Source organism: Thrips palmi, unplaced genomic scaffold, assembly GCF_012932325.1.
Source record: "Thrips palmi isolate BJ-2018 unplaced genomic scaffold, TpBJ-2018v1 HiC_scaffold_7, whole genome shotgun sequence".
Classification (NCBI taxonomy): domain Eukaryota; kingdom Metazoa; phylum Arthropoda; class Insecta; order Thysanoptera; family Thripidae; genus Thrips; species Thrips palmi.
Genome location: NW_023144634.1, coordinates 2,755,879 through 2,773,882, shown reverse-complemented (window position 1 = coordinate 2,773,882; position 18,004 = coordinate 2,755,879). Strand labels below are relative to the sequence as shown.

The 18,004-nt window shown below is 52.9% G+C and overlaps 3 protein-coding genes across 5 annotated transcripts; 2 read left to right on the top strand and 1 right to left on the bottom strand.

Annotated features, from left to right (window-relative positions):
- Positions 1 to 5,308: 5,308 nt before the first annotated feature.
- Positions 5,309 to 10,612, top strand: LOC117652861. 3 transcript variants are annotated; one of them, XM_034398030.1, is made up of 6 exons: positions 5,309 to 6,039; positions 7,054 to 7,312; positions 7,833 to 7,892; positions 8,482 to 8,644; positions 8,774 to 8,827; positions 9,405 to 9,542. In XM_034398030.1, the coding sequence occupies exons 1-5, from the start codon at positions 5,472 to 5,474 to the stop codon at positions 8,786 to 8,788; spliced, it is 1,065 nt and encodes a 354-aa protein (XP_034253921.1). In that variant the 5' UTR covers positions 5,309 to 5,471; the 3' UTR covers positions 8,789 to 8,827; positions 9,405 to 9,542. The 3 variants fall into 3 exon arrangements, with proteins under 3 accessions (XP_034253921.1, XP_034253920.1, XP_034253919.1); XM_034398028.1 differs by lacking the exon at positions 8,774 to 8,827 and having other exon boundaries at positions 5,315 to 6,039; positions 9,405 to 10,612; XM_034398029.1 differs by lacking the exons at positions 7,833 to 7,892; positions 8,774 to 8,827 and having other exon boundaries at positions 5,313 to 6,039; positions 9,405 to 10,612.
- A 635-nt stretch (positions 10,613 to 11,247) lies between these two features.
- LOC117652863 (THO complex subunit 7 homolog) lies at positions 11,248 to 12,478 on the top strand. Its single transcript, XM_034398033.1, has 4 exons — positions 11,248 to 11,405; positions 11,542 to 11,662; positions 11,806 to 12,118; positions 12,202 to 12,478. Exons 1-4 carry the CDS (start codon positions 11,396 to 11,398, stop codon positions 12,373 to 12,375), a joined length of 618 nt encoding a protein of 205 aa, XP_034253924.1. The 5' UTR covers positions 11,248 to 11,395; the 3' UTR covers positions 12,376 to 12,478.
- Positions 12,479 to 12,692: 214 nt separating this feature from the next.
- On the bottom strand, positions 12,693 to 13,983 carry LOC117652862 (alpha-ketoglutarate-dependent dioxygenase alkB homolog 6). The gene is made up of 4 exons (XM_034398031.1): positions 13,798 to 13,983; positions 13,425 to 13,601; positions 13,245 to 13,349; positions 12,693 to 13,147 (listed from the first exon to the last, which is right to left on the bottom strand). The coding sequence occupies exons 1-4, from the start codon at positions 13,810 to 13,812 to the stop codon at positions 12,767 to 12,769; spliced, it is 678 nt and encodes a 225-aa protein (XP_034253922.1). The 5' UTR covers positions 13,813 to 13,983; the 3' UTR covers positions 12,693 to 12,766.
- Positions 13,984 to 18,004: the final 4,021 nt, after the last annotated feature.

Below are 18,004 nucleotides of genomic sequence, written 5' to 3'. Positions count from 1 at the left end.
TTGTGTGGGCCACTGTCTCATCCGTCACGTGCATGCCCTTGGCGGGGTCCTGCAGGACGTGTCTTCGTCGCTCCGTCTCTCTCGCACCCTCAGGGCGTTCCGCAAGGGTGCGAGGGAGACAGACGCACCGTTCGGAATGGGCCTCTCGCTTTGTCTGGTGGTCCACAATGGAGGGGCGCAGGGCTTTTCAGCCGGTAGAGAGAGATAGAAAAAGAGGCGGCGAGAGACAGGCGGGCCAGGTGCTCCACAGTGGGCCAGAAGACCGGCGGAGGCGGCCAAAACTCTTGACGCATTTTCAGCTCCAGAGTCACTAAATAGGACACAAACCGATCATGTGACCCCACCAATGGATCGCTCCCCGAATGAGGAATACATTGATGGGGTCACACGTTAAGTTCGAGTCCTGTTAAACGACCCTGGAGCTCGAAACGCGTTTTGGCCGCCGCCGCCGGTCTTCTGGCCCACTGTGTGCTCGCTTGCCTGCCTCGTTCCGCGGTTCCGCTCCGGGCCGCGTCCCGGCCAGGTCCTGGCTCCGTCATTTCGGGAGTGGCTCGCGGAGCTAGCGGCCGTAGCGGCCGTGCCCGGGACGCAGCACGGCGACAGCGTGGCTCTCTCTCTCTTTCTCTCTCTTTCTCTTTCTTTCTCTACGGGGCGTGCGTGGGCGTGGCGTAGCGGCGTAGCCGAAGCTGGGCGTGGTAGGATGCCGGGGGGTGCCGCGCCGGCTGCAAGATCCACTCCGCCGTGGCCACGCGCTTCGCCGCTCGGTGGCGATGTCGACGACGTCCTTAATTTTACCAGTGGAGCGTCGTCTCATCGCGGCCCGCCCGCGCCGCGGAGGAAAGCCAGGGTGCGTTGACCCCCGGCTACACTGCGAAAAAGTCGCAGCATCCACCATTTTATTTTTGGCGTGGGGGAAGGCTGCTCTTCTCCTAGTGTGTGTGTGGACGTTCCGAAATGCTGGCCCGCTTCCGCGAGGTTGGCGGGGTGTCCACTGTGTCCACAGCCACGCCCCCTGCACCGCGCGGCGCCCCGTCCAGGGTCACGGGCGGGCCGCGGTCGTGGGCGGGGGCGTGTTGCCCTACAGCTGGTCATGCTGGCCGTGCTGGTGGCGCGGTCAACTTGGAGTGAACGGGGTCAATCAGATTGGGCACCGCGCACCGCGGCACCCGCCCGCCTTGTGTGTTGACCCCTCGTGGGGCCCACTGGCAAGTCGCGCACGCGAGGGGGAAGGGGAGGGGGCATTGCCAAACGAGCGGCACTGCGGGCCGCGGCAAACAGATTGGCGCCTATCGCGTGCTTCACTCCGTCGCAGGGCCTGACGTGGAGTTTGTTCCAAAAGGAGCTCGCTGCGGCTCGCTGTGCCCGTTCCTTTCCCTCGGGATGTCCGTTGCGCGATGAGTCACCCTTCCTTGTCGGGCTGCCTCTCTCATTGTCTTGTCGGGCCGCGTGGATCCGAATCCGAGGGAGATAGCACTGTGAGTCAGCCCTCTCACCCTCCTCTCGGCGTCCGCGTCGGCACCGTCGGCACGCCGCGCCGGCTGCCCGCCTCGCAGGGGCGGTTTATCTGCCGGGACCGACAGTGTAGTATCGCGGTCGATAATAGGGAATCCATCGACTCGCCGATAGCGGAGCGCCAGCGCGGGGGGAAGTCCCAGCCAAATTTGAGGGTGTAGTGGTTCGGCGCTGTTTTTGACTGTGGTACTTTGCGGCCTACAGTGGGCCTGAGGACCAATGGAGGCGGACAAAACTCTAGACGCGTTTTGAGCTCCACACTGGTAAAACAAAGGCATAAAAATTACGCCCTTTAGGGCATAAATGCTCTTTTACGCCCTTGCAAGGGCATAAATCGTTTTATGCCCTTGGAAAGGGCGTAAATGGTATGGGAATTTCAAGCAAAATTTTAATGCCCTTCCCAAAGGCATTAACGATTTATGCCCTTTAAGGGCGTAGATCGTTTACGCCCTTTAAGGGCATAATTTTTATGCCTTTGTTTCACCAGTGCAGAGTCGCTAAATGGGACTCGAACCGAACGTGTGACCCCACCAATGGATTGCTCTCCGAACGAGGAATCCATTGGTGGGGTCATACGCTCGGTTCGAGTCCTGTTTAGCGACTCTGGAGCCCAAAACGCGTCCAGAGTTTTGTCCGCCTCCACCGGTCTTCTGGCCCACTGTGCGGCCCTTGGCTTGGCCGGCCGGCATGTCCGGACCGCGACCAATGGGGTGATAATTGCCTGGCCAGCCTAGACGGCAGCGCTGCGACGCGCACTCCGAGATGCGACTTCGGCCCGTTCGAAATTCGTAACGTCGTGACACACAGCGCTCAACTCGCGTGTCTGCCTCGCTTTCCCTCTCACGCCCTCTGTGTGCACCTTTCCCATGATCGAGCTTACTCGACGAAACCAAGCCCCGAATTCCCTCCCCATGATGCTTACTCTAGTTTTGTGTGTGAGTGACGTGGCTCGATTGTGTGTTGTACAGCCAGGAGCCGGGCCGCCAAGAGCCACTCTAGTTACGCGGCCATCGCCTGTGCCACCCTGCCCGACAGTAGCGATGAGGACCCCGGTATGGAATGGACCGAATGGACACCGAATGGACGCACAGCTTCGCCGCCCCTTCCCTCTCGCACCCTCACGGGACGCCGTCTTGGACGCCGTGCACGCGCCACGAGTGCGAGAGGGACGGAGCACTGCCGGGCTGTGTGGCGCGGCCAAAGCTTGTTTCGCTTGATTTTATTTAACTCTGTCTCTTTCTTGGACTGCCAGTGTCGGCTTAGCCACCTCATGCATTGCAAGGGCGTCCATGATAGCTTTTGTTTGTGGCATGGGCAATAGGATGCACCCACCTAGTTGACTAGTGGTTTGACGTGGCGGGGTTCGGTATATAGTCTAGTTAGCCAAGCTAGCCACCCTGCACAGTGTAGGCAACACCCCGGCGCTGCGGAGTGTAAATTGACGGCGGTAACGGTTTCTTTTGTCCCTTTTTTGAGCGGGCTGCCTGGCCTGCCTTGCGGTGCAGTGGCGCATCGTTCCGTTCCGTTCGGCGGCCGTCGGCGGCCACTAGGCTGGGGCCGGGGGCCTTACTAGGCCGCGATGTCTGCGATGTCCGTCCCCGGTTGCGGCCGTTGCGCCGTTCCGGCGCCGTGGTTCCGATCGCCGCAGCCCGTCGCGACACTGCTGAAAATGTCTGGCGCTCTCGTCGTCCTTATCGATGCCACTCGAGACCTTCTCCAGACGGACCTTTGCCCGCCTTGCGACTGGCGGCGCGCGGGGTATCGCCAGACCGTGCGTGGCTCTGCACGGGGTAGCGCCAGCGGCTGCAGCCGAGTGCGTCCGGAGAGTGGCTGTCCCGTTGCTGTCTCTCTCGCACCCCTTCGGGCAGTGGCGTACGCAAGGGAGAGGGGGGGAGGCGTCTGGAGGGTAATGGTCACTAGACAGCCGCCTGGAAGGTACGCAAATTGCGTCACTTTCCCCCTGTAAGTAGGCAAAAAGCATGGTATGACCCCCCCCCCCCTCTTTCAAAATTTGTGCGCACGCCACTGCCTACGGAGCGGAGCGGCCCGTGAGTGCGACAGAGACGCGGAGCGTCGTCAGCCCGGTGGGCGGGCCGCCCCGCGCGACGCGCGCGTGTTGCGGGACTGCCTACCCTCGACTCTGCGGGCGCTCTCCGCGGGCACGCCGCCAGGGACTTGCATGTTTCTCCCTCAGTTCCCGGCATTCCTTCTTGTTTCGCTGGGTAATTCTCGTAGTGGCCCTCGCACCGCGCGGCGCGTGAATCTGAATCCGAATCTGGCCGCGGCGCCGCTGTCGCCGTGACCAGCCGCCCCGCGGTCCGGCTAGACTCCACCGCCCCGCCCGCTTTACGTAAGCCGCGCATAAAAGGCTGCGCTGCCATGACGCAACGATTCGCATTGGCGGTGCCTGTTACTCTCGGCGTTGCTCCGAAATGCCGGGGATGCATGTAACCATGCAGACGCCCGTAAGGCTGACCGTTCCACGCTTATTTTCCTGTTTTATCGTGGTGTCGCACCCCCTGGAGGAGCCTTCCCCGGTCCCCGGCCTTGCAGTGTGGCGGCCCCGTCGATGACTGTACACTGTATACCGTGCATTTTGTTGCGCTCTCCGTCGCACGATGACATATCCCGGTCAATATTTGTACAGTCACGCTCACTCTGTGTTTATTGCCGCGAGTCGATGTCGCCGGCCGGGACTTCTCGGGGGCCGTCGGGGTCTTGGCGACGCCGCGTCTCGAGGGAGTGGGCGCGATTTCGCCGCGCGGGCCACCGGACACCGCGCCGCGAGCAGGCTGTCTCTCTCGCACTCGCGGGGCGCGTCGAAGGGGGCGAGGGAGACAACGGCTCTTGGGCTTGCTGGTCGTGCCGGTCGGTGTCCGCGCTCGGATGGCGGCATGGCCCGACTGGGCGAACTAGAACGGACCCGATACGCGGTACGCGGCCACGCGCGGTGATACGCGAAGCTGTGGGGGAAATTAGACCGCTGCACTGATGAGTATCGCCGCCGAAACGGATGCACGGCATGCGCAGTGCCATTCTGCGGCGCGGCTGCAGACTGTCTCTCTCGCACTCGTGGGGCGTCCCGTATGGTTCCGTACAAGGTGCGAGAGAGACAGAGCGACTCTCGGAATCAGTCTGCTGGCGTGGTCATCAAGCTGCGTGGCTCGTGGCTGCGCTTCGCCTTTGCAGTGTGCGCACTCCGCAGTCAGGACTGAACTGCAGCGTTTGGCGGCGTGTCCGTCGGTCGGCCCTTGGAGCCCCGCGTCGCGCCCCGCGTCGCGCCCCGCGTCGCGCCCCGTACCGCCGCGCACCTAGAGGGCCCCTCGCTGCTCGCCGTTCCCCCACCACACCTGTCAGCGGCCCTCGCAGTACTATTGCCTGAAGACACCGCGAAGCACCGCGAAGCGACGTGGCTTGTCCGCGCCGCTCGGCTTAGCCTTGTCTGTGAACCAGGTCGGTGGCACCACCTTGGTACACCTTGGCCGGCGCGGTGCGGCGCGGTGCCCTGCTGGCTCCGTGCTCCAGCTGGAGGAGCGCTGGGCCCTGGAGTCCTGGGCCCTGGAGCGTGCTGCCCCCACCACCCCCGCGGACCGCGGAGCGTAGGTCCACGTCGCAGCCAGCGAGGCCCCCGCCCGGCCGGCTTGGCTCGGCTCGGCTCGGCTCGGCTCGGCTCGGCCCCAGCGCCACACCTCAGACGGGGCCCGGCTTCGGCCCGCTGCGCGCGGCTCGGCTCGTCACGCTGCGCTGATGCTGGCCGGCTTGGCGTGGCGTGGCGTTGGCGTGGCAGTGTGGCAGCCAGTACCCGTACCGCCGTGGGCCCGCGCGGTGTGCCCGTCGTCCGCAGGTGGCGTCGCTTGGCGTGCTCGGCGTGCTCCGCGTTGTCAGTGGGCCCGTCGAGGCCATGTGGTGGTGCGCGTATGGCGTCGTGACGCTCGGGACGTTGAGGTGATCATGCCGTCATGAACATCAACAACAATAACAACGAGTTGAACAAGGGCGCCACCAAGGCAGCCATGGCCATGGCGGCGAGCGACGTCTCCGACGCCGTGCTCCCGGACGGCGTTCCCGACGAGGAGATCGAGTACCCGTCCCTGGAGTACGAGGAGGACGCGTACTACACGCACCAGCCGCACGCCACGCCGAGCTTCGACGTGGTGGAAGACGAGGACGACCTCGGGGACCCCGAAGTGGGCATCCCGTCGTCGGCGGCCGCGGGCTCCAACCTGGCCGCGCGCCTGCTCGGCGACGAGGAGCTTGACGACGCGGACGTCGACCAATGCCTGGCGCTGGCCGCCATGCACGGGCTCGACCTGGACGACCTGGACGTGATGGTGGACGTGGACGCCGACGTGGGCGCCTACTCGGTCGAGACGGAGTTCGTCAAGCCCTCCAAGGGGATCCTGGGCCTGCTGAGCAGGAAGGGACGGCGCCCCCTTGTCAGGGTCACCTTCCAGGACCTGACCAAGCCCTACTTCTCCAAGATGAGCTCGACCAACAACTACCGCCGCTTCCTGCAGCTGGTGCGAGGTGCGGTACCGCCATGGCGCCGCCACGGCACGGACGCGCCTTTTTCCTGTTCGGCCGCAGTGCCGGTTCTTTCCCCTTTTTTGCGCCGGTTTTGTTCGGCTACTTTGCCGGTTCTGCGACTCGGGATACATCTCCACGACCGAGGCGCGGGGCAGGCGAGGCGCGCTGGCGACACCGCTACAACAACGCGCCGCCGCGCCGTGCGCCTGGCGCGCCTGGCCTCGGCAGCCTCGGCCTGGGGCCCTGGAAGTGAAAGTCGCCCAAAGGGGAGCGGAACGGTGGGGAAGTACCGCCTGGGGAGGGGGGGGGGGGGGGGGAGAGCTGTGGCGCGAAGCGGCGAAGCATATGGACAGCACAATACTGACGGATAAAAGGTCCCCCCTCTCGTCTCCCCTACGTTTTATCTTGGACAAATTCAGAAATAGAGTGGATGCGATCGATTTGATCTTCTATAGATTCTCCAGTAATTTTCCTAACAAGTTTACAAGGTGCTGAAGTTTAGCAAATCTAAATAAGAAACAAGGTCATCAGATTATGCCCGATGTAACAAAATCGCCTACTACCTAAAATTATTTCAGAAACATTGCAAATACTAGTGGGCTTTTTCGATCTTACCTTTAAAACATACAAATCTTGGGGAAGCTGTAAGGCTATTTTGTGCCTAAAAATGTAAATGAAGTTTCCTTCACATTGGCATTACTTAAAATAGTTAGTACCAGGAAATTTTTGCATTTTGCCAATGCATGGTCAGTGTTAGTTCCATGTAGTGCCTTTAGTGTTGTCTTTTTACTCCAAGAAAATATCAGGACTTGATGATAGAACTATGGAAAACTGATTTCAAACCTGCATGCCTCAAATGCATGAATTGAGTCCTAAATATATTTTTTTTGCATTTTAATCTTGGCTTATATATATATTTAAAAAAATAGGGAAAAAAATAGTGATTTTAAACAATAGTTAATGGATTGAAGGGAAATGTTGACAGGTAGTAACGACCGTCTTTCCTTGTTACAGAAGAGCCGTCGACAGACATGTCGCCAGATTCTGGTGTTTCCGAGCTGCAGGGACTTACGCCTGAAGAAGTAGAGAAGCAGAAGGAAGAATGGCGCAAGGAACTAGCCGATGTTGAAAACGAAATCCAAACTATGAGATTTGTGTTAGCTTCCAAAGTGAAGCAATCACAAGAACTCAAACGCAAATTGGGCTTCTCCGTCTGGCGAGAGTTGACTGATGATGTCTCTCAAGGCTTGCGAAATGTGAAGGAGTCCAACGTGTAAGTATACATGCAACCAGTTTTATACGTTTGCACAAGAACTTTCTCCTTACTCAATTTTGCATTTTAATATTCTAAGATGAGCCGTATTGATCTTCATGTTATGTTTAATTTGGCTTATTCCTTTTAAATTTGAGTCATTGCAATATGCAGGTTAAGTTCCTGCTCAAGTGCTTTCTTAAACTAAAATAACTAACTTTCTTCACTGTAAGGCTATTTTGCTTCCAAAATACAATATACTTTCTTTTCCAAACATGCAGTTCAGTGCGAGGTTTGCTGGGTTCAGGGTAAGACTTGAAGTCTCTACCTCTTCTTTATGATAAAAATAATACATTAGGGTAGTAAAATTACTAGTTGTTGCACATTACCCCGCTGATGTAGTTTGATGTAGTTTTGATTTTCTTCTTTTTTGAACAAATTGCTATTAGTTGAGCATGACATGAACCAGGCTGCAGCACAACTCCTTATAAATTATGTTTCTTGTAAAAACTGTTCTTTACTTGTATCATGAATACTCCAGGTATCAGACTGTAGAGGAGAAAATTGGCCAGATTGGTAAAGCAGTTGCAGATCAGCCAATGTAAGTCAGTCTGTTGGGAGTTTATTCTGGGATAATCATGTCACAGTTTGAGTCATTTTCCACCATTTGTTTTCATGAGCCTGTGGTACATCCCATTGGGTATTTGGAATCTATGTTTGTAGGGTGAAGGGTAGTGAATACACAATATATTGAAAGGTTAATGTTATGTAAGTAGGATATTTTCATTTAATAATGCTGGTCTCATTTAGGACTTGAGACTCCTGAAGCATCTAAAAAGTGTTTGGCTTTTGCGTGTGTTACAAAGTTTAGAGCGTGAGAAATGCATGATTTTATTATTATTAGCATTTATGCTTCTGCATTATCTGCTTGCATGGGGCTGGCAATTAAACTACATATAATAAAGCACCAACACTTTCTTTTCAATTAAAAATAAGAAGCCTAAGAACAACTTAATTAAGTATAATCTATGTCAGTGTATTCTCTGAAATATGCAAGGGGATAATATAATTGGTCTAATGAACAAATTATTTATGTTGCATGTTAGTCAATTTTTGTTTTGTTTCTTTCTAAAAAAATTATGTGTGATTTATGTTTGTGCTTAATTTTTATGTTTGATCTGTTTTTTTAGGTACCAAAAGACTGAATCTGTAGTTAAGGCTACAGCGGAAAAGACAACTTCAATTCTTGGAGGTCTTGGATCAGGCATCACCATGAAGCTAGGACAACTCAAGAATTCTGAATCTTTCCGTTCCTTAGAAGAAAAGATGGGTTCTGCGTATGAGAATGTGAAGGTAAGAGTAGAATCTTTTACAAAGACGTTTTGTCTCAGTAACTCAATTCAAAACCAATACCAAGACTGCTTCATATTCATAGTAAATCAATCAGTTTTTAGTATGAAGAGTGATGTATATCTTTTCCAGAACTTGTTGCCCTGATAGCTTAAGTGCTCAACAACCGTTTAGGGTGGGGATTGGGTAAGAGTCGACTGGGACTAAAACTTTCCCACTGTTTTAAACTGGGAGTTTTCCTCAGCCTATGTAATTTATTTTGTTGGGATGTGTGTGCATTGTGCTTTATTGGTTGCAAAATCAGCCATTCTATTGTGGCATTAGAAAAGAAATAATGACCTTGTCTTACTGGATTTCAACACTCATAACATGCATGTCATGGGCGCATTTTATTCATTCTTTTTGAGGAAACAAACTTCAGTTCCCATTTGTCAAGGGCCGCCTCCTCTCTCCCCCCCCCCCCCCCCCCTTCTCTCTCAATTTTTGGTAACACTGGCATGGGGTCTTATGTAACTTGTAATGTGCAAAGCATAAATTTGCAGTGGGTTTTCCAAAGTTGTTTCCTTATTATTTGGTTATTTATATAAAGGGTACTTGTGATTTTTTTTCCTGTCTAATTTTGTGGAACCTGAAGTGCTTGGATATGACTAACAACTGCTGTTTGTTCATTTCACTTTTTCTTTTCTTTTATTTGTACAGGGTTCCTGTTGCTTTTTCTACGTGGATTTTTTTGTGACTAATTTTATTTTATTTTGTTTTCCAGACAAAGGTCTCAACATCTCGCTCAAGTTCCATGCAGAGCTTTGACGAAGCCCTCCGAGAAACAGAGTACAAGAAAGGCAGCACAGCAACCACTCCTACCATTCCTGAAGACCGACCTTTATCATAAATGCAATCCAACACTTGCTTTTTAAAGAAACCTTTGTTCTACTTGAAGAACACTTCACACCTGTCACTCAAGTAACAGTTCATGGTTTTACCCTGTCACCTTCATACCCTCCTCCATTTCTCATTGCTTTAAACAATATCTGTGACCTGTTGAGACTACCCTACTTACTCCTGTCGTTTACATCCTAATTTAATTAAGTGGTGTGGTGTTACGTAAGAGTATTTTATGGAGAAGTGAGGATATTTTGTTAAGGAGTAGGTACTGGTCTGAGGTCAAATACTTTACAGTTTATGTGAATTGCAACAAATGATACTATTTTTAACGTACTCCTCCTTCCATAGATATATATATAGTATTTATAGTATATATATATATATATGTATGTGTGTGTGTTGTGCTATTTTCTACGTTCTTGCCTCAGAATCCCTGTATTCCTTGTCTCTATAAGGGTTGAGGCTATATGGGTTGGCTTATTGTGGATGTGGAATCTGTGCACTGATATCCAAGTAAAGTATGTAATTGAAGTACATTCATAGTACTTATTGATTGTTTTGTACAGAATATTTTGCTCTTGTTTCACAATTGTGTGATTGGCTGTATAAAAATTCTTCTAAGCAAATGATATTTTGTCACTTTCTATGAGAAACGTCTGCATGTAGAGAGGATTAAGTATTTAGTTTTTCAGCTTTTGTGGTTTTTATTTGAGTAGTGATACCTGTTGTAATGTGATGTGAAATTGTGTTAATTATTTTTTAAATTATTTCCAAGAAATGATTATGCTGAGGTTTGGCTTTTTTATTTTCATCTTGATGCAAAGATCTTTGAGCAGATCTGCCTAATTTTGTAACAAATCACTATTTACATGTGGCACAAATGCCATTCTTGCTCATTTAAAGCCCGGTTTATTTGTACATGTGTGCTTCTTGAGTACTTGTTTTGTAACAGTTTACTTTGCCATGTTTGATCAACTTTGTGCATTGTACACTGGTTTTGTTTTTCCAGGTAATTAATTTTTTGTGGCATTGTATGACACAAAATTTTCTTTGTCTGTGTCATTAAATCTGTAGTAAAATTCCAAGGCATTTGTGTGTTTATATTCCCTTTTTGAGCTATAATGCTCAACACTTTGAAAGGGTGGGAGTCAAATCCACTAGGCCTCGAGACCAGGCCATCACCGGAAACAGTTTACTTTCAACCTGAACACCATGCAACTTCTGGATCAACTTAATTAGAGATTTTGCAGCACAGATAGAGTTTTGGAGAAGCTAAACAAAGAGGACTTCTTTCCAGTGAAACACCAAGTAAACTATGCGGTGTACCGTTTGTTCGCTACTACACGCACCGGCTCGGTGAGGTGAGAGGCAACACTTCCTACACATGCAAAAGCCACTGCTTCGCGAACTAAGCGAACTGTGCCCATAGGCTAAGCCTACGTTGAGCGATTACTACGCAAATGATTTGCTAGCTACCTGTGCATCATATCTACAAATCCTTTAAAGAAAGATTTCAAACATTTGAACTGTGGCGGTCGATGAACTGGCAGGAGTAAACATTACCAACTTATGACAAAAACGTCTGTCCGAAATATTCAATTACATCTAACATCGTTTTAAATGGACATGAACATATGAATTTTAAGCTTGTCAACAGTTACAAAGCGCTAATTTTTTTCTCATTCAAGCAAATTTCATGTCTTTTTAACCGGCACGGATCTAAAAATTACTTTGTGATGTTGTCAGTGATTCTCTTATGTTGCCAAGCCGCACGCTCAGCTCCTCTCCAAACAAACCACCGATCAACCAGCAAACCTAACACTCTTCGTTTTGCTTAATTAACTTTCGCTTCTGTACTCGTTCAACGAAAATATGGGTGATGGTACGTAAATAAATAGAACTTAAACGCTGTCTAGCTTTGACTTTCTTCGTCGACACTGCCAAGCAGCTCGAGCATAACCTCATTGATGAGTGTCGATGACACTTCTGTGATAGTTTGTTATCCCTGTCTTTCTCAGAGGACGTGATTCGCCGCCGCCTCCTGATTGACGGTGACGGAACCGGTGACGACAGGCGACTCAACGCGTTGCTGAAAACGTTTGTCAAGTGGTGCGCAGGAGACGAGCCAGAAGCCGAAAGGTTTGTACTTTGCGATTTACTGTCGGCAAAATCTTACCAGAGATTATCTCAGTTAGGATAGACTGGTGCTGACATTCTCACCAGCTCCTCGGCACAGCGATAATCTAAGTCTCTCTCAACTTCTCGTCCTCGTCCTGTTTCAGCCGACAGACTCACGATAGAATGCTCGCTCTTGCAGCACAGTGCGATTTCGCACTTTCCAAAGCCCACCTGACTAGCGCCATGAGTGCAGAGGAGCTTCACAATTACGAAGAATGGTCTAAAAAAATTGAATTAGATATTGCAACGGCCAAACAAGACATAGAGAAAACAAAGCGCGAGCTGAAGAATGCTCGCACTGTTCGTAGAAACAGGATAGAATATGATTTATTGGCTAAAGTAATTACTGAGCAGCCGGACCGAAGAAAAACTAATGAAGAGCTATCACAACTACGAGAGGACCTGAGTGCATTGCAAGTAAGTACATTCCCAAGTAGAGGATATCATTTTACTCATCACACTGTGTGTTATTGATAACATTTTTGTCACATTTTATTTAGGCTACCCGTGAAGCTTTAGAGAAAAAATTAAATATGCGCCGCAAGCAATTCCATGTCCTATTGTCGAGTATGCACCAACTTCAGACGCTACTTGATGACAGTGAGTCTGAAATGATGGATGTGTCTCTGGATGATGTTGATGATGCGGACAATTCAGAGTCAACACCTTCATAAATATTTCATTTAATCAATTTGGTTTTGGTCATCTGAATGTCAAAGGTTATTGGCCGTTATTTAACTGTGTGGTATGACTGAATATATTTACCCTCTGTTCTTTTCTTGAATGTTGAAACCCCCAACCTGTGGCGTTCCTCCTTCAGTTAGTAAATACTTACCCACTGTCAAAAACTATCAAATGGTTTCAAAATCATTTCCACTCTTGTTTGCAATCAATTTTATCTTTAAATTTCTTAAGAACTTGTAAACACCAAGTCAGAACTTCTAATTTTGATTCTAGAACTATCTAGAACTTGTGAAGAATAAAGTGTTACTTCATGTTGCCATAAGTTTGTTTTATTTAATTAATTTTAGGATGTGTTATAATTTTATAAACTAGCAGATATGGCTAAAATTTTTTACTCAAGAATATGGTTGCTTTACTGGTTTTTGGAACATGTCTAATGGTCAGTGATATTCTAGTTTTTCTTTCTAACAATTCTCCTACTTTAAAAGTTCCTGGATTGATTATTGATTCTGATATTTCATCACATTTAAGCTCTTCAATGGAATGTAAATGATTTTGATAGAGATCATCTTTCACTACCAGGAGGCTTCTTGGTTCCAACAATACGGACATAATTTTCTTTCTTTGCTTCATTTGGTTCGGTGATGTATTCTCTCCAACAATATTTTCTAGATCTTGCTCCTCATGGAAGTTGAGCACAGTATGTGAACCAAGGCTAATAGTCGTTATAACAGGATGAAAAAGAGGCCCATCAGTGTGGGGCTGAAATGAAAAGTATTTGTAATCAGTTGGATTATGGGTTACAAATGATGAAATTGTGAGATAAATTAAGACCATTCATCAATACTTGAACCGTTACCATTATTCCTTGACCAGGTAAATATTCATTCACGAGGACATGATTTGGTTTCTTGTCTCCAAACAAATCAAGACTTGACACCTTCTGAACATAGTGCATCAACCACTAGAACAAAGGACACACATTAATAGTGCTTTCATCATCATGTCACACAGACCTTTGGATCAGAGAGCTAAGTACCTCTGGAATTGGTTCAGCGACCATTCCCTTCGGATGTGGAAGGCCTCCCCAATTCTGAAGACGACGATTTGATAGCTGCTGCCATTTTGGTTTAGGGGCAGCATACACACAGTCCACAAGTCTTCTCTCCTCTTCTTCTGTTATGAAATTTGGTTCATAAAAGACTGACTTTGGACCCTGAACATAATTCGTGAAGAAATTGTCAAATGGGAGCCACAGATCATAGACAGTAGAGATAAGGCTTGAGAGAACCTTAGCTACTGCTGGGATGTTAACTCACTAAAAATGACAAAATAGTAGACTTAAAAGGACCACAAGTTACGAGGTTAGAAGAATAATGACAAGCTGTTGAACGTGATGGAACAATAATTACATTTAACAGCTGCATTTCACTGAAGGGAAGTCCACGACTGATGAACACAGCTGACCAGAACTGAGATGAAATCAGTGACACATTAAAAAACGTCGAAAGCCGACAATGACGGTGACGTTTGTTTTCTTTTCTTGCAAAGTTTGTTTTGCTTTTGCTCTGTTCCAATCTGAATATATGTCATGACTCTCTGCGGCACTCTGAGGGCGTACGCGAGACTAGTGGGTATCGGTATGAGAAACGAAGCGTGCGGATGTTCGGGTTCGGTTCGGGTACATTCGGACGAGGCCGAACGCTCGGTCGCCGCCAGCGCGCCAAGCACTCAAACCACGCCGCTCTGTTTTCGGCTCCTCGACTTCGTTCGGCTCCGGCTCGGCCGGCGTTGGCAGTGCAGGCAGGCATTCGGCATCGAGCCGGCGAGCAGCGAGGTCCTGGCTCTCCCTCCTCGCGCGCGGAGTGTGCTGCGTCTTCGCCTTTGCGGAATTTGTTTATTATGCTGACGCGGTGTGTGCAAACAACAGTGATCCCCGGGAGTGCGAGCGAGTGCGGGGCATCGACGTGGAAGCCCGACTGGAAAGTGTAGTGACGATCACAGTGCCAGTGCTACCAGTGCAGTACCAGTGCCACCAGTGCCCAGGGAAGGACGAGTCACTGCGGTTGCGTGGTGGAGGCGTGTTCTTCGTAACTCAGCGACGCGGACCGCCAGGACTGCCGGGTCCTCGCCTGTGATGTGATGAAGCTCTCTAGAGCCGCGTGGTCGTGTTCGAGTTCGATGCGCCAGAATTAAAAATAGTGCGAGCGGCCCGCAGTCCCGCAGCGCGTCGGGCGGCGGAGGGCGTGAAATCTCGCCGCCCCCCCTTCCTCCCCGGCGAGGGCCTCGCGGGCCGCAGCGCGCCGCCGCCAGCACCGCCAGCACGGCCAGGATGACGGGCTCCAAGTCCACGCCCTCGGCCGCCACTGCGGAGCCGCCCCTGCGCCTGCGGCACATCAAGAAGGAGGCGCCGGACGACGAGATCAACGTGAGTCACGTGCCGGCATTCAGTCGCCGCCAACAGTGGATGACGTTTTTACCAAAGGCCCCTTACTTATGGAATGGGCGACTCTAGAGACTGATTCCGAGAGTCGTTGTCATCGCTCTGTCTCTCTCGCACCCATACGGGATGCCGCATAAGTGGGAGAGAGACAGGAATGAAAGAGACTCTCGGAATCAGTCCCACTGCGGATGAATGGTGATTTCCCTCTGCTTCCCTTGCTCGAGTATTTACCCACGGGGCTGGCCAGGGCAGGCAGGGCTACAGGGGCAGGGGGCTTTTCAGTGGAGGAGCCGACGCAAAGGGGTAGAGCCAGGCTCGAGTTTCCCGCCCCGCCGCGCCGCGAAGCTACACGCCGCCACCTGATAGGCAGGCCATCATTTTTCGTCCCTTGAAAACGACGACGGGGGGGGGGGTAGGGGGCTGCAGCGCATCCCTGATTTATGCATCTGCCGGGCGGACTGATTCCGCAGCGTTTTCTCGCGCTGTCTCTCTCGCTCCTGCACGGAGCGCCGGAGCGCCCCACGAGTGCGAGGGAGACAGAGCGACGAGAACAGCACTGTTCGCAATCGCGCCGTGTTGCCCCAAGACACTCAAGACGATCGCTGACCCAATTTCAAATGGGGCGGGCCTACAGTCGCGGGCCGGCCTCGGAAACGCGAACGCGGCCGTTGCAGCGCGGTTGCATCGCACGCATCGCATCGGCTGTGCGGAGGTGGCTGAAACGGGGAGACGAGACGGAGGCAGCAGACTGATTCCGAGAGTCGTTTTCGTCGCCCTGTCTCCCTCGCACCCATACGGCACGCCCTGTGAGTGCGAGAGAGATAGAGCAACGAAAACGACTCTCGGAATCAGTCTGCAGGGCAAGGCAACGCAAGGCGAGGGGGCGGGTGAACAAGATGAGGCACGGAGATGAGGTAGAAGGGGGCGATGCCACGGCACAGCAGACGAAACCCGAGAAGTAGAAACCTGATTCCGCAAAACCCTAAAACCCGATCCGTGTCGTGAGGGGCGCGCAGGCTGGCGCAGGCAACAGTATACCCCCGCGCCGCGTGTCCGCGTGCCCCCGTGTCCGCGGCCAACCCGCCGCACCCGTGCTGCCCTCTATTTTTACGCGGGACGGTGGAAAACTCAACTTCCAGCGGGCCGGCCGGCCGGCGGGCAGCCTTCGGTCGGCCTTCGGTGAACGCGCCTGGTTTAAAGCGCCTCTTCTCCCCTTCATGCCAGATCCGGTTCCGGTGTCGGGTCGGGTGGTCGAGCCCCGCGCAGCGCGCTGCCCCGCTGCCAGGCATCCGAGGCTCGGGTTCGTGGTTCGTACACTCGCCGCCTCTCGGTTTTGCGCGCGAACGCCGCCAAAACAGCGCGCCGAAGGCCGAGGGTGGCCGAAGAAGCTCGCGATTCGAGCGCCGTGCCGCGGCCCTGTTGGGGTAGGTCGGGCCCGCGCCCCACCGCGTGGTGGGGAAGTCCGCGCTCCAGCCGATCGTTTCGTCGCCCTGTCTCTCTCGCACTCGCACGGCGCGCTGCTTGCTCAGCATTGCTCAGCGCTTGCCGGCCGTCCGGGGGTTCGCAGACATGGCGCTCTCGGCGACGACCAGTCCGACGTCGAGAGTCTGTTGTTGATCTCACGAACAAGCAGCAATCGCAGAAGGAGGAAGGATGCTGCCGCTGCGGAAATCGGAGCGCGGCGCGGCGGCCGATCCTGCAGCCTGATTCCGAACTGCTTCCGACGCTGTGTCTCTCTCGCACTCAGGGGGCGTCCCGCAGGGGTGCGAGAGAGTCAGAGCGATCTGCCTGCGCGCGCTTCCATGCTTCCATGCGCCTCCCCGGCCGGACTGGCCGGGCCCCCTTTTATGTCTCCCTTTTAATGCCAGCCTCATTCCTTTTCGAAATAATTTGGATGGGAGGGGCACCCTCTGGCCGGCAAGCCCGGGCAAGCCCGCGAAGCAGCGTGCCGCGTCCTTCCCTCCCCTGCCCCTCCCCCTGGACACGCCCCTTTCGCCGCTGTCTGCCCACCCCACCCCTCCCTTCATCCGCCGGCAGCCCCGCCACGCCCCCGGCCCAACCCCTCCGGCCCCGCCCCCAGCCCCGCCCCCAGCCCCGCCCCCAGCCCCGCCCCCAGCCCGGCCCCCGGCCCAGGGACGCGACGGTTACTCCACGCCCTCGAGCAGACGACGCCTCGGCCGCCTCGGTCGCCTCGGCCCGGACGCGTTCGACGTTTCCACGTCCGGGGTCGGGTTGAGCAAGAGAAGGATGGATGGCTATAGTCGAATGCGAAAACCGTTGTTCTTGAACTTGGACATCGCGAACTCGAGCGTGCTCTCGTTCAGACCTTTGTTGTGGTAGCGATTAGCGATTTTGGAGTCCGGGCAGTGGCAGATCCAAAGCCGGCCTGACGGGGGTAAAGCAGCAATTTTGCCTGTAGCTTTTGCCTACTGTAGCTTTTGCCTACCGCTTTGCTGCCTGACCAAAGCGTCGTCGAAGTGACTCAAATCAAACGATTCATCGAACAATCGAAACGGCGATTTTGGGGCAGCAGTGCCGCGCGCTTAGGCCCTGTCGGTCCCCGGCGAGTCCAAGAAGGGCCCGAGCGCGGCCGTCAAGGCCCTGGCCGCCACGGCCGCGATGCCGCTGATGATAACGACAATAATGTAACTGAAACGCAATCCGTGAAAGCGATCCTTGTCAGACAAGCTGGAACAGCGGGTAGGGGCACAGCGGCAGCGCAGAGTCAGGCAAGGGGCAGCAACGTGATATGAAGGTAGATATAGCGGCGCGCGCGCGCGTGTGTGTGTGCGTGTGCATGTGTGTGTCCGTGTGTGCGTGCGCGCGTCCGCATGATGGGCAAAGAGAAACGAAATAAGAGACCCGGCCTGAAATCGAAATCCACCTCATCTGCATCCTCCTCCTCCTCCTCCTATCCCTTTACCGAAATTCAAAACAAAATTGTCAATTTTCTAGCACTTGTATCGTCCCGATTGTGCGGGGTGTTCCCCGCATCGCCCCCTCCGTCCCCTCTTCGCAGCGCCTGCGACTCGTCTCTCTCTGTCAGTGCCTGCGACTCGTCGCTCTGTCTCTCTGTCAGTGCAGTGCCTGCGACTCCTAGCTCTGTCTCTCTCTCCCCTCTCTCCCAGTGCGCGGCTGCAGCCGTCCACCCGCGCCATCTCGCGCCCAATGAAGCC

Excerpts from the sequence above, each read along its gene's own strand:
- LOC117652861 (XM_034398028.1), top strand. The coding sequence starts at position 5,472 with ATGAACATCAACAACAATAACAACGAGTTGAACAAGGGCGCCACCAAG. Across the intron at positions 7,893-8,481 it reads GCAGTTGCAGATCAGCCAAT|GTACCAAAAGACTGAATCTG; the intron begins GTAAGTCAGTCT and ends CTGTTTTTTTAG. Across the intron at positions 8,645-9,404 it reads CTGCGTATGAGAATGTGAAG|ACAAAGGTCTCAACATCTCG; the intron begins GTAAGAGTAGAA and ends TTTGTTTTCCAG.
- LOC117652863 (XM_034398033.1), top strand. Across the intron at positions 11,663-11,805 it reads GACGAGCCAGAAGCCGAAAG|CCGACAGACTCACGATAGAA; the intron begins GTTTGTACTTTG and ends GTCCTGTTTCAG. Across the intron at positions 12,119-12,201 it reads AGGACCTGAGTGCATTGCAA|GCTACCCGTGAAGCTTTAGA; the intron begins GTAAGTACATTC and ends CATTTTATTTAG.
- LOC117652862 (XM_034398031.1), bottom strand. Across the intron at positions 13,350-13,424 it reads TCGCTGAACCAATTCCAGAG|TGGTTGATGCACTATGTTCA; the intron begins GTACTTAGCTCT and ends CCTTTGTTCTAG. Across the intron at positions 13,148-13,244 it reads TACCTGGTCAAGGAATAATG|CCCCACACTGATGGGCCTCT; the intron begins GTAACGGTTCAA and ends TTTTCATTTCAG.